The 14,755-nt window shown below is 54.1% G+C and overlaps 1 protein-coding gene across 7 annotated transcripts in view; it reads right to left on the reverse strand.

The window, feature by feature from the left end:
• The window catches only part of EPHB2 (EPH receptor B2), a 136,082-nt gene that overhangs the window by 91,693 nt on the left and 29,634 nt on the right, over positions 1-14,755 (reverse strand). For 4 of the 7 annotated variants that reach the window (XM_086476314.1, XM_086476313.1, XM_086476312.1 and 1 more), the window contains exons 1-2: positions 5,174-5,230; positions 422-1,106 (exon numbers count right to left, since the gene is read on the reverse strand). In XM_086476314.1, the coding sequence (XP_086332440.1) occupies positions 422-1,106; positions 5,174-5,230 (742 nt within the window). Of the gene's footprint in view, positions 1-421; positions 1,107-5,173; positions 5,239-14,755 lie in introns of those variants that run through there. The other 3 variants (XM_086476309.1, XM_086476310.1, XM_086476307.1) reach the window with 1 other exon arrangement.

The following is a 14,755-nucleotide window of genomic DNA, read 5'->3' on the forward strand; positions in this document are numbered from 1 at the left end:
CCCCAGAAGCATTTCAGCCCACACCAAGGCACAGAGTGTAAACCAAAAGGAACACAGTATTTTGGGAGGTGACTGCAGATCAGTGGCATGCACCATGGCTCCAAAGATGTGTGTCCCTGGAGGACACCAGCAACAGGTTGGCACCGCCGGCCCCAGTCATTCTGAGGCCCCAGAGGTAATGCAGAGCCTCTGCAATGGATGGATGAGCCTGGGGCAGGAACTGAGGAGCTGGGGAAGGAGTCAGCATGCACACACATGCCCCTCTCCCACATCCCCGCACACCCCTCTCCCACCCCTGCGTAGGGAGGTCACTCCCAGGCAGCTCATGCACATCCCAGCTGCAAATCCCGACTGCCACCACTGGCACGGCCCACGAGCAGCAAGGCAAGCGCGCAGAGCAAGACCAAAGACGAGCAGTTACCTCTGCAGACAGTCCCATTTTCCACCGACTCATAGCCCGCCCGGCACATGCAGCGGCCGATGGGCACCAGCCACTCGCCATCCCCGTTGCAGTACAGCTTGATCGGCACATCCACCTCCTCTGCGTTGGTGATGCACGTCCCCCGGGCTGCCACCAGTGAGGTGCTCTCTGCTCCCGACAGGGTTTCTTGGAAGACGGCCCCATTCTGGATCACACGGGGACACTTGCGGTAAAAGACACGGACAGCAATCAAGGACATGCAGCCTCCATAGTCCTGGAAGGCCAGGTAGAAACCGTTCTTGGAGACAGGCCCAAAACTGCGCACCTCAGTGTTAATCTTCATCACCCGTCCACCTAGGTCCACCTGTGAGAAGCTCTCATCGGCAGCAATCGTGTCTACCTTCATCCAAGGGTTCTCCATCCAGTTAGGAAAGGTCTTTGTGGCCGAGTCAAAGTCCGACTCAAAATAGTAGAGGTTAAAAGTCTCCTTACAGGAGCCTGGGACATTAGGGATGCTGCTGCAGTCCCGGACAGAAAATTTCATCTCCACGTGGATGCGGTGTGCTCCTCGCCTCCGGATGTACTTGGTCCGGAGCCAGTTGTTTTGGTTGGATTCAAAGACATTGCACACCTGGTAGGTGCGAATCGTGTTCATGTTCTCGTCGTACCCACTCACCTCTTCCCACTGTGGACAGGACACAGAAAGTCAAGGGGCTGCACCATACTGATATTCCCCACCCACTCCACCTCTTCTCAACCCCACCACGTGCCAAGTGGGCAGACTCTGTCAGTACCAGCTGCCCCACATCATGCCCACCCCGTCGCACAGGCAGCTCCATCAGTGCCCAGAACCTCGCCCCGGCACAGCTCCAGCACCACCCTGCAAGCTTCCCATACCTACACACCTTCGTCCTTCTCCGGTAGGGTTTGACTGACACTGGACAGGCCCTGCACAGTGGGGACAAGCCCTCAGCAGAGCTTGGGGCCATCCTGCTGCCAGCAGCATTGTGCTCCATGCCCGGATTGATGGTAAAGCATCTCTGCCGGGTGGCAGGGCACAGTGGGGCCACGCACCTCCTCTGCAGGCAGTAATGTCACTAGCAGGGGCTGCTGCCTGCGGGCTGCATGGTACGGCAGAGCCTCCTGGCAAAGTAATAGGATGCCTTTAGCAGATGTACTCCCACCAGCGCCGCTGTGGTTACAGATGGGGCAGACTGGACCCACTTTCTCAGGAGTGCATAACACGTAAACCTCCTCACCGGCTGCAGCCTGTGCACCAGACTGGTGTGAGGGCTGGGTGGCTGACAGTGCAATGGGCCAGTAGCTCACGGCCTCTCCCCAGAGGAAAGTTTATAGGAGCCTGGCCAACTCTGCTGTGTACCCAGAAAGGCAGATGCTGGGCTAGATCCTGCTAGTAGCCCTCATCTCTCCCCTTTTAAGGGCCAACATGCTTTGGGGTCCCTCCTGCAGGTATGCACAGGTCACATATACCAGCTGTCCTAATGTGGGATCTGTGGGATGTCCTGAGATCTGTCGCCTGACAGTAATATCCTCCTCAGCAAGACAGCTCAGAGCTGACATATTTCCCCATGGGAAGCTCAGCCAAGCTCCCCCCAGCTGATTAACGGCTGACTGCCAGCTCTGGAGGAGTCTCTGCAGAGCTCAGGATGCTGTGACACCTCCTGGCCCTGTCCAGCTCCCTGCCCTTTTCCCAGGCTGTTTTTTCCCAAATCTTTCAGTGCTTGGTGTTGTCTCTACCCTTTGTAGGATGGGGAGACTTCAGGGTGGGTGATGCACCAAGGAAGGGCAGAGCTGCAGCCTCTAACTGGCCACCACTCCTCTGCAGTGAGCACAGACGGGAAAGGGTCTTCGTGGGAGGAGAACCTTTCACTTGGCTCACCACAGCATTCCCCCAAAACCTCCTGGAGGGCAGAGCATCTCCCTGTGCTGCCCCCTCCCCACCCGCAGCACCCTCGCGATGTTGGCGGTAGGGATCAGGGTTCAGCTAGCGTGTGACACAGTCCCAGCCAGCTGGAACAGCTTCTCCTGTTCATAAACCTGCTCAAGTGGAAGCTGAGCTGTTTCCCACGGACTTGAAACCCTGAGCACAACCCTGCCCTGGATGCAGAATCACAACATCCAGGACAGGGCAGCAGCATAGCCCAGATCCAGCACCAGTGCCAGGACCAAGGTCTGCAGGGAAAACCTTGCAGAAGCAGAGCACCGCCATGCCGTCAGCCTGCAAAGAGCCTCACAAGAGCATCCAGGACTGCACAGGGAGGCTCATGAGATGGGAGACAGATTGCTCCTCGCACATCAAGGCTAGCAGCCCAGCAGAAGGCTGTCAGGGAAGATCCTCAAACAGCTCAAACCACTTCTGATTGGCAACGGCTACAAATCTGCTGCCATTGCTGGGGGAGGAGGAAGGCACCCTTGCAAAATGCAAGGGGAGAATTTGCTTTATTTTCCAGAAATAAATTTGGTGTGGTAGTGGAAAATTGCAGGATATCCCTGGGTTTTAGGGCACCAGTTGAGGGGGGGGGGGGGGGGTGAAGGAATCAAGGATAAGGCACAGGGAAGCAATTCTTTCCCCTGCCCTGCCTCTGACATGGCGCTCCCTCACCTGGACCCCTCCTGACACCACTCCAAAACAGTGTGACTGCCACCAAGACCCAGGGATGCCCAGTACTGCCCTGTCCCCATGCACACCTACATGGCTCCCGGGGAGGGTTCAGCACATGAGCCTGAAGAGCTCAGCCCTGGCCAGGCAGGAGCAGCATGTAGTGGAAGGAGAGTCTCTACAGTTCGGGCATGAACAAGCAGACGATGGAGGCAGAGCATGGGGACACCTACAAGTCCCATGGGAGCAGCACAGCCAGGGCAACTGTTTGGGCTTTTGGATCTCTAATCATCACCAAAGAGGAAATAAATGGGTGGACCACCCAGCAGCTTTTTTCTTCCAGGTGATGCTGGCTACACCTAACCTTGCCAGTCACCCATGGGTAGGATGCCCTGCCTTGTCCTGCCAGTGGGCATGAGGTCGCACTGGGAGAAGCCATGAAGGCACCACAGCATCGGCATTCGTGACACGCACAGTGCAGGGCACGATGCACGCCACATCCCCCCCCAGGGACTTGCCCAGAGGTGGGGACAGGAGATGACCCCACCAGCAACGCCGGGGCTGCACTGGACTTTCCAGACAGGCATCTCCATCCTGACAGGGACAGGGGACCTAGGAGCACCCTGGGGGCCAGGCTCAGGACCCCCACTATCCTCCCGCATCCCTGCAGGAGCGAGCAGCAGGCTCCCAAGCTCCCTTTTCTCAGCTGGGAGAGAAAGTCACTCCCGTGCACCAGCCCCTGCGCTTCCTCGGTGCTTAATTAGAAGCCTCTCCCTTTCTCCTCGGTCTCTAATTAACATGCCGGGAGCTCAAAAGAAGAAGGCAGCACAATAATACGGGGAGACGGCTTCCAGCAGGCCCAGGCCTCATTACTGCAGGGCTGGGGAGCCGGGAGCAAGGCATGCTTTACATATGGAAACACGGCAAACAAGAAAGGCTGGGCAAGGAGAGAAAAAGACTTGACCTCTGCTCCCACCTATTGTGCTCCCGTCATCCCCCTTTGGCGGCCGGGCCGGCACTGGTGAGGCGGCCGGGCTCGCGGGCGGGCGTGGGGCTTTATCATGGTGATGGGGGACCGGTGCCGGCACCACCCGTGCCCCAGTGCGGCAGGGCTGCTCAGGAGCTGGGCTTAATCTCCCCGATGGAAGCTTTTCTTGGCCATTTCTTTTCTTCTGCCAAGTCAGTTTGGGGAGGGGGCTTGCTGTCAGCCTCGGGGTGAGGTCCACTGAAATGTCTTCATCCAGCCCCTGAGGAGGGTGGATGGAGGGCAGGATGGAGCCTGAGTCACCACCTCTGTGCACAGGGATGGGAAGCATCTCCAGGCTTTGGCCAGGCTGGACTGGGCCACCCAAGTGTGAAGGAGCAGGTCTAGGGGTGTCAGGCACTGGGGCTCCCTGCTGCTGCTGCTGGCCACCACAGCCAGAGCTGGGCAGGACACTCTGAAGCACCTCAACACGCTGTGAAAACACTGCAGGACACAGAGGTGGTTGGGGCCGCTCCAGTTTTGCGTCATGAGCGGAAGGGTGCAGAGATGCACTGCCTTGTCCAAGCTCTTCTTTAAAAGTTTGTTCTGTGTGGTCTTGGGACGTGGCTCAAGGGACGCTTGGCACCAGTAAAGCAGAGATGCAGTCGCTGCTGAGCCAGCAAATGTCCCTCCATGAGATGTCAGGATGCTGGACAGTCATTTCAGGACTTGATCAAACAGCTGCCGTGGGTGCAACCTCACAGGCCAATGCCCTCATCCTTTTCTGCCACAAGTGACTGGCAACGGGATAACAAGCGAGACATTGGGGAAAAATGACAGTGGCCTTGGCATTCCATTTCTCCCCCCTCCCTGATTTTTAAGTAGCTGCAGGCCAGGTTTACAGAGAGTATGATTCCTCCAGCACCACACTGGCCTGATGCTGAAGGGTGAGAATTACACTCCTCCAGCACTGCATTATTTTTTGGAAGCATCACCTCCTAGAAACTGCTGGAAGCCTCAACTGTCAACCTCTTTTGTGCTCTTCCCACTAGACCTTTTCACGTGGCTTCAGTGGCTGACTTTCACTGAGCCAACCTACCTACGTTCACATGCAGCAGGAGATCCCACACCAGGCCCCAGGCCCCTGTGAAGTGACAGGACAACTTACCCCTGATGGAGGATGCACCGTCCAGCCCAGCTCTGCTGTTGCTGTTGTGGAGTCCATCAGTGTCTCTGCAGGAGGAAGGTGAAACATGGAGTCAGTGGCTGTCTAGTGAATAGTCTGAGGCTGGAAAAGGGCAAAGGGGTGGAGATGAGCCAGCCCAGGACTGCAGCCATCAAGCAGCCTGTGCTGAGCCCTCTGGCCACCTCTCAGCCAGGGAGTTGCCAGGTATCAGTCCCTTCACCCATCTGCTTCCCCAATCATTGCCCATTGCTCCCTGGCTCCCTCATCTCCTGCAATGCATGGGGGCACGTGCACTTCCACCCACCAGCCCAGCTGGACCTTCTTCCTCAAAATCGAGAGCCAGGGTAGCACAGCCCTGGAGCAGCTCTGCTGCTGCAGATAAGGAGCCCAGCCTGAGCAGGTTTCCTCCATCACCTTCCAGTTTCTTTTGCAAAAGCAGGATAGTTTTTTCTCGAGTGTTTTGCATAGTAGGCAGAATCCTTGGCAATGCGATAGCACATGGGAAGGAACAGCACTTTTAAGACTTAAAAGTACTAAAAAAATAAAGCAACGTTAAAGCTGATTTTCCAGACAATTTGGGTTGAAATAGGTCAAGCAACGCTACCATTGACCAGTACAGAGGAGAAGTCTCCCTAAGCCAGGCGGGCAGCAAAGCCTCCTCATCCTTTCTATAGCTTGTCACACTTCCAGAACAGAAGGTTTTTTTCATCCCAAATAGTTATAGGTTGGCCTAACTACACTGATGGCATAAGAAGGGATGCTCAGGTTATGGCATCTCAGTATGTGGGCTAATGTATGTAGGTGTTCTCCATCCAGCACGTGAACAGGCCAGGTGGCCCCATCAGAAATATACTGGACAGATACTTCCATGAATGGTTTCCACAATATGGGTAGCTGTCCAGGTCTGGGTAACTCCAGGTCTGCAGCTGCATGCTCGTTGCAGCACAGGGGTTTTTCAACACTGTGCCAAATGCTGAGGTTTTAAGATAATAGGACAATATTCTGGTGTTTCGGAAATGGTATTTAGAAATCATACCCAAGAGTTTCAGCACACCGAGGCTGGGCATGGGAAAAGCATTATGCTTGTGGGACAGACTGTACAGGCCAGCAAACGGCCAGTGATTCTGTGGCTGAGACCAAGGTGATGCCCACAGAAGAAATTCTATCCCTCTGCTCTGTAGGGAGAACATGAGTCTGCCCCTGATTTCAGTGTGTGCACTTGGGATGCCAATTGCATTTGCAGGGATGCTGGAAAACATCCAGCAGACACACACGCAATACACAAACACGAAATTTGGCTTGCAGCTTTGCTCTCCCTGCCCTCCCAGTTAGTGCAGGGCAGGCAGGGAAACAGTCCAGCTTCAGGGCTCTGAAGCTCTCAAGACAAAGTATCTTATGCATAAGATGAACACCCACTCTGTGTCAGCTCACTGAGAACGATCAACCATGAGAACTCTAATATAGTGGAGATCTCCAGCTACCATCCTATAACCCAACAAATGGTGTCAGTTCCCATGGCCCCAACAGGGACGGAGAGTTACTGGCTGTGACCGTGTCCTGTTGCTGCTCCTTACCACCAAAAAAACAAGCATCCTGCCACGAATCCCCCAAAAGCATCTCCACCTTCTCCACTTCCACTACAATGAACAAAAATGAAGGAAAAGAAGCTCAGCCTTGAGCAGACCCATCATCTAAGAGACAAGCCTGGATGCAGAAACAACCGCTGTTCAGCCTGCCCAACAGCGCACATGAACTCCCCTCTTCCCTTCGGCAAGCCAAGAAGTGCCTCAGCACAGATACGCTCCTTGCACCTACTTTTGGCAGTAAATCATTTTCAGACCGTGGGTTGTTTGTTACTCCTAGTAAAAGCCAGCGGTCTCCAGTTCACAGGAAACCAGGATTTCACAACCTGGTCTTATTCCAAGAGTAAAAAGCAAAAATAGTTCTTTTAAATTTTCCCACTAGGAAGAGTTGTGGAAAACAGCTAGTCAAGAAATGTCGTCATTCAGATTTATGAAATTTCTCTTTAAACTAAATGTTTGTTTACATAGTTCAATAATAGTGTTTATCTTATCGGAGGGTCTGGCTTTTTCATTAAAACACCAGTGGCACTTTGATCTGAAAGGAAAACAACATTTTTCACTCAGTGCTAGCTAGAAGCTGCATTACTTTAAAGAAACCTTAAATTTGTTACCTTAACTATCAATGTCAGTGGTGCATAGTAAGTATATTAATAGCAGTGACTATAATGTAAAAGAAGATATACTCTAAAACAGTATAACTAATTCCCCAAATAAAAACAGTATTTGGAGGAATTTGGACTTTTTAAAAGTCTTGTATTTAATGAAAACTTAGTGCAATTGAAATGTGCTTGGTGCATTATGCAGAGCACGCTGCCCACAGCCCTCGCCGTTGCCCCGCACGCTCAGCTAAAGAACTGCACATCTCCTTGGAGCTATGCATCTACCCCAGCTGGCCAAAGGACATCTTGTTTTGACACAAGACAAGAAGTAGAAATTTGCAGATTTTAAGCAGGTTTTTCCAATGGTCAATTATCATCTCATAAAAAAAGATTTGCCATTAATTTTAGTCTGAATTTACATTGTTTGGCTGCTAGCTATTAGATTTCCTTTTCCTTGTACAAAGACTGTGCTATCCAAAACCCCCTTTCCCTCTGGTGGTGCTTAAGGGTGGCAAACGAATCATCTCCAAGATAACTAAATTAGCTGAGCTTCCTTATTCTTCCACCCTAAAACAGGTTCCTTTCTTTGAGGCTCCTGTTTATCAACCTTCTTTGCATAGGGTGGACCCCAAGACTGTGGTCTCCATTGCACTCAGCTGTAACATCCCAATGCGCCCCTTTCTGCACAGCTTTTCTACCGAATTGCTGCTCTGGCTAAAGTCCATTTCGAGATGAGTTGGCACGTTAGCACTTAGCAGCAGTCGCCTGAACTAGGGAAAATTGTGAGTAACTGGTCCCCATGAATCACAGCAAACCTGGTTAGCCGCACTGACTGCAAAAGTGGATGTGAAGCCAGGACGGGTTTCAGTGGTGGTGGTGGGTTTGCTCCACCCTCCATTGATGGCTGACTTCAGAACACCGTATTGCTGAAATAACAGCCTGCCACAGAGTTATCTTGCCTGTATATCTGGCCAGGAACACCCCTCACCCTCCACCTGAGGCCAAGGAGGCCATATGGTCCTCCAGGGTAGATCGCTGTCTCATTCCTAAGAAGTTTCATCTTTCCAGACAAAAGCAGTGCATTAATTTTCTCCAGTAAACAAAATCAGGAGTGATGTCCAATGAATCAACACATCCCTCATCTGCAGGGGCTTCTCTCTGTGTCTCTCTCTCAGGCTCAGACCTCCCCAAATTTCCACAGCCAGATGCCATGGTGGCACACTGCAGTGGGAGGAAGACCCCATGAAGACACAGCCAAGCCCCGCTCTGACATCCCATCCTGAAAGTGCTGGCACGGAGTCCAAACTAGCAACCAGTAAACCTGGAAGGTTTAAGAAAGACAAGGCCTTACCACCCACCTCAGCTGAGCAAGAGAAAGGCTGAGATTTCCCCAGGGTCTTCCTGAAGCTGGACGGGTTTTTATTGCTGCAGGGGGACTGCGGAAGCTCATCAAAGAGGAGTTTGCAAGATGATTGATTGTGGTCTGCAAGGATCTACGCCAGGAGAAAGGAGCAGCAAACGCAGCTCCTTAGCCCATGAGGGAAGTTACAGCTACAGCTTTGCCTGGGAGCTGAACCCAGTAAGACACGTGGAAAATGAGATTAAATTTTACCAGGGAAGGTAATCTCCCCTAAAGAGTAATCACCAAGACATGCAGATCTTGCACTATTTGCATCCTTCACCATCCTGGGTGAGCCAGGAGCACGCACTGAGCAGGAGGTCACTTTGGTTCCTTCTGGCCATCGAGGTATAATAACCAAGGAGATACTCATGGACATCTCTGAGTGGATGGGTGACTCCAGGCACCAAGATGACAGTTGTACAGAGTTCTGCTACGGGTGCAAGCCCCGCACAAGGCATGATAAGCCCCACAAAATAGGAACCCAACATCCTCCAGAGGCAGTTCTTCCACCTGCAGCAGTCCCATTGAGTCTGCCCTCAGCACCTCAGTCGCTTGCAACTTCTGTACCCACGGTGACCCATAGTGGGCTGCCATGGCCAGCAGGTCTCATGATCCTACCTGTGGGCTGCCCCACGCTCATACCTTGCTCCATGCACCCAAAAGGACCAACTCCTTGGCTGGAGACAATAAAGTTGGACCCATTTCTGGGTGAGCAACCCCAAGCCCAGCTGTTAGAGCCCTCCCAACCACGGAGAGAAGATGCCTGCTTCAACCAGCAAACTCAGCAGCTTCACTTGCTGTCACAGCCAACACTTTTACAGTGCCATCCTGCCAGTTTGGCAGCACCAAATAACAGTGTGAGGGGCTGCCGCTTCGGCAGTGCCATAAAGACCTCCCTTGGCATCCAGGACAGAGCAACCCCCCAGCAATGACAGTGACGACATGGAGCTAAGCCGTGTAGAAGCGACAGGGGTGCGTGTCTGGCCCCTGGCCCATCTCTGGTGGCTGGCGATAGCTGCAGCTCAGTGAAATGCTCTCTCCAGAGCAGCATTTTCTCAATATTGTTGTTTGTGTTCTTCCCTCCCGCGTGTTTATCTGCAGATTCACATGCTACCCACGGCATCATAAATAAATTTGCAGCTGCTCGAAACCAGCAGACGCAACTCTGGCCCGCTTCCCACCAGAAACCACACTGCTCCCCACGGGACAGTTAGGAGATAAGTGCCTGTCCTTTTCACTTTGAAGATGTTTTCAATAAGCAACTTTCTGCCAGCGCTGGGGCCTGTCACCAGCACTGCTGCTTGCTAAGAGGGCATGCCAGGGCTCCGGCTCGAGCACTTTGCATCTAAAGGTGCGTCATCACCACCATACCACCACCTCCAGATGCTCAACAGCTCTGCCAAGACACTTTCAAGCTGATGATCTGCTATGCCAATGACCTGGGTGGGTGGGGGGCTCCTACGCTTCTGCATGGCCTTCTTGCTGCTCAGCCACAAGCGAGATGAGTGTGGGGATCTCAGCTGCACCAGCTTTTCCCATCCGGACAGGTCAGAGCTGAGACTGGCGGGCAGGTCTGGGAGGGGAGGACAAGATGGATGATACTGGGTGCTGGCAGTGGGATGGCCAGGACTGGGGATGGAGAGTGACAGGACCAAAGGTCAGCAGCAGAGAGGCTGGAGGGGCAAGGGATTAACAGAGGAGCTGTGCACTTTGCAGGCACACTTCTCTATGTCCAGAAAAATAACTTCCATGGAGTTTTGCCAATTTAGATCAATTTAGAGCATGTGTCCCCGAGTTTCTCAGAAGTCCTGGCAAATCCTTCACATTCACAGGCTTCAAACTCATCCAGATAAAGAAACAGCTGGGCAAATAAATAGCCCCACAGATAGCTCGAGCCTCCACCCTCATTTTTCCACCCACAAGTTTTTCCCTTCCCCTTTCACTTCTCACGCCAGCTCCTCTCTCAGGGTAGGAAACTTGCCAGTATTTTAATCCTAGTACAATATTATAACACAGGGAGTGAGCTTCTAGGTTGACCCAGGATCCCATCAGCTGTGGCCAGTGCTGGCTGTGCAAAGCAGGCAAGAAGTTGCCCAGACCAATAGGCTGGGAGCAAAGTCATCCCAAGGGAGATACACAGTGGGGGAGACTGTGCCTCATCTCCATCTCCCAGATGTGGCCTGGAAGCCCACCTAACACACTTCATCAGATCAGTCCAGGCTGGAGGTATGCTCAGTGCCAGCGTCCATCCAGGTGGAGCAAGATCAGGATCTGCACCGCAGATGCAGCAGCTTGGGACGAACTCCTCCGCACAGGCACACAGCTCCTGAAACCTCATTTCCAGTCTGGCCGCAGGCACAGCCACCACATCCCCATACAGGGGAGGGCAGCTAATGAGAAACCCATCTGTCCCCCACCCTGAGGAGCCCTTGCCACAGATCTGTTTACCCTTCCAGAAGTTGAAAGGCCCCTCTCTGCCTCCTGTGCTTTACTGAAGCATTATTATAATATTTTTGCCAGTGAGAGCTGAGAGGGGCTGAGTAAACCCAGTGGCCCTTCTCTGCAGCCCCCAGCTTTGCTTTGCCTGGCCGATGGCCAGCGGAACAAACTGAAACCCAATCTCCCCCGGCCGACCCGCTGGCGCAGGAACAGCACACTGCATTGTGAGCCGTCGGCTACAGGATATTTTGGATACTTCACTCAGGGATCCACTTAAACTCCAAGAGGGAGAGTGATTGATAGAGAGCGAGAAGAGGCAGTTGACTGAGCTAGGATGGGGACTGCTGGCATTCCACCCCACACCGAGCCTCAAAGGCCACCTCAAGGGCAGCCGGACCAGGTCGTGCCAGTGGTCCCAGCGCTGTGGATCCAGCAGAGAGGTACCTGGTCAGAAAAATTAGGTCCAGCCAGACCTAAGCATAAGGGTGACATCCAGCATCATCATCGTCAAGAGCAACTCTGACCTCCCAGCCAGCCCTCCAGGCTGACAGTCCTGGGGGCTAGCAAGGCATGGAGGAGGGAGGCCTGACCCCAGAGATACCGCACAGTGCTGGCAAGGGAAAGATGTCACCGCTTTGGGGGAGCCATGGAGCCTCTCTGGCCGCTTAGTTCACCAGGATGGCACCCCAGCCTGCCTGCAAGCCCTGTGAAACAGGAGCCAGCCCCAGAGCCAGCAAGGGAGTAGGGGATGGTGCTGGAAGCTGGTGGGGCTCAGCAGTGCCCGCTGGGATGCCTTCACCCATCTACTGGGTGATGCTCACCTGCTTCTGACAGAGACAGGATTGGTGTCAAACGAAGGGATGTGTCCCCAAGACACCCTGCCCTTAGCAGAGCAGTGCAGGAGCCTCACTGGACGCTCCCCCTGTGTTTTTCCACAACTTGCTGGGGGGCTGCCACGAGCTGGGTTACGCTTTCCCCCTTCCCACCTGGATCCCTCCCTTCCCCCGATCCCCCCACAACCTGTCTGACCACACACATCACTGGACCTGTCCTCTGGGGACCAAACCCAGAGCTGATGCTGCTGTGCAGAAAGGGGTACCACTGAGGCCCTTGGCTCCCAGCCTTTCCTAGATGGGGAAAGAAGGAAAACGGGGCTCAGAGCAGAGCTGCTCCTGGCCACCAGGCGTATGGCATGCCAACGGGTGAGTCAAGAGCCAGGGCTGAGTACGGCTGCGGCCCAAAGCCACCACGTTGGGAGGAGCAGCTTCCCAGCCCCTCTTCTCCCTCCTCTGAAGTCGTCGGCATTGCAGGCAGTGCCCTGCACAGTGCTGAGTACTCCACTGCTGGAAAGCTCAAAACCAAGGTGAAAGCCCAACTCAAGAGCCCCAGGGGTCCTGCAAGTCATCCAAGCGTGTGTCCTGCTTTCTAAGCACCCAGCTGACCATCATCCCATCCAGACACCGTCACTGCCAGGCAGACAAGCGCGAAGCATTGCCCCTCTCATCTGCCCAGCTGGTAGGGGTATGTCTCAGCTCTGCCTCTCAGCTGAGAAGGGCTGGGAATTCAGATTTTGTGATCTTTCAGCCTGAGGCCTCTGCTGAAGAAGAAGGTTAGGCTGGATCACAGAATCACAGAATAGTAAGGGTTGGAAGGGACCTCTGGAGATCATCTGGTCCAACCCCTCTGCTAAAGCAGGTTAGCCTCAAGCAGGTTACACATGACCACACTCCGTCCAGCTGCCACATCGCCCCCAGTCATCGCTGCAGATATATCCTCTCTGGCCCCAGTTTCCCAACACCGCCTGCCCCAGAGGTCAGCAGAAACATGATAGCCCCACCAGAGACCCCAGAAAGCTGCTCCAGCAGCACCAGGGACCCATGGTCCTTGCTGGCAGCATCTGTCCCAAAAGGAGCCAGGACTTGTAGGTGGTCCGAGTTCAGCCGAGGGCAGGCTGCCGGGAAGAGACAATGCAGATGCTAAATGCCAGCAAGCAGGGGCCCTCCTGCTGCTGCCAGGAATGCGGTAGCCACACAGAGAAGACACAGATGCAGACGCTTAACAGCCATTGCTACTGTCAGTGCTAATGACTCGGTCCCTACAGTGGCACTGACCCCATCATCTGAGAGGGACCTTGCAGGAGGGAATCCCAGCATTAAGCAAGTGCTGTCCTCACTCGCATCCAGCCTCATCCACCCCATCAGGACAGGTGCAGCAGACCAAATTCCCCACCGAGCCATCTCCCAGGAGGATGGAGCAGGCCCAGGTCCCCCTCCACAGCCTCCAGGTCCCTCTTCCTCCCTGGGGGCCACAGGGGTGCCCTAGGAGGTTGAAGACACCATGCTCATGAGCTCCTTTTGCAGATGCTTCAACCCCAGAGGAGCTGGCAGCCTCTACCATGTGCTGCCCCAGTCCAGTTGCTAGCATCGCACAGCCACCGTACAGGCTGACCCTGTGGCAGGGATGGCTGTCACCGCTGCAGCCCAAACAGGGGGCCACAACCATTGGTGTGCAGCAGTGGATGCCACATATGGCTCCTGACTGCAGCATCCGAGGGAAAGAGTGGCTTTTTAAAATAACAACCTGCTCCCACCACCGTGCCCTGGGGCCAACTGGTACACAGCGTAATGCCCAGGGTGCAGGGCCGCACCACCCAGTCCCCTTCAATACCCCAGACCCAGTCTCCTATATCCCAGACACAGCATCCTGTAATCCCAGACCCACTCTTCTGTATCTCCACGCACAGGGATGAGGTGACCTCAGGAGATTTGGGATGCAACAGAAAGCCTCAAGTCTGCAGAGCATCATCAGTAAGGAGCACGTGCTCAGCTCTCGCACAACTTCCATCCCTTTTCCCCACTAACTCCTGCCCATCATCTGATGTGATGAGCATTGAGGGGACCACAAGGAGCGACATGAGCCCACAGCACGGGTTTTTGGCCAGCTCTGGCCACCTGGAGTGGGGATGGCGTGTGCAGTGAGCCCCCGTCCCACCTCCCAGCATCACTTGCATTAAATGAGGTTTTGCCACCCTGCATGGTGGCACGGGCTGCAAGCAACTTGTTCCCAGCAGGCTCCAGAGCACTGCTCAGCATCCCAATTGAGCTATCCTTAATGGGCTTCAATTTTAATTTGCTTTTATTGGAAAACACAGATGGTGATCCCCTTCTCCCCCTGCCTGAACATATACAGGGTAATAACATTTACGGGGGAAAGATATTATCTCCAAACACAGCCAAAGCTCCAGCAAAAGCCCCACCACCATGCAGTGACACGCAGCTGCAATGCACAGCTCTGTGCTAAAGGCAGGGCCACACAGAGCCACCAGCATGGCCGGAGCGAAAGGAGGCAGGTCCAGTGAGGTAGAATTAAAGACCAGGACCAGCCCCTGGTGCAGCCGAGCAAGCCTGGCAGATCAACCTGGTTAACTTCTGTGAACAGCTCTTTGCAAAGCAACGTGGGGAGCTGCCCGGAGCAGAGGGATGCCCAAAGCTGCTGCTGCCCAGGCCTGGAGGGCTGTGATGGTGTACACTCCCCACCAGAG

The sequence above is a fragment of the Leptosomus discolor genome, chromosome 20 (assembly GCF_034619465.1).
Source record: "Leptosomus discolor isolate bLepDis1 chromosome 20, bLepDis1.hap2, whole genome shotgun sequence".
NCBI lineage: Eukaryota > Metazoa > Chordata > Aves > Leptosomiformes > Leptosomidae > Leptosomus > Leptosomus discolor.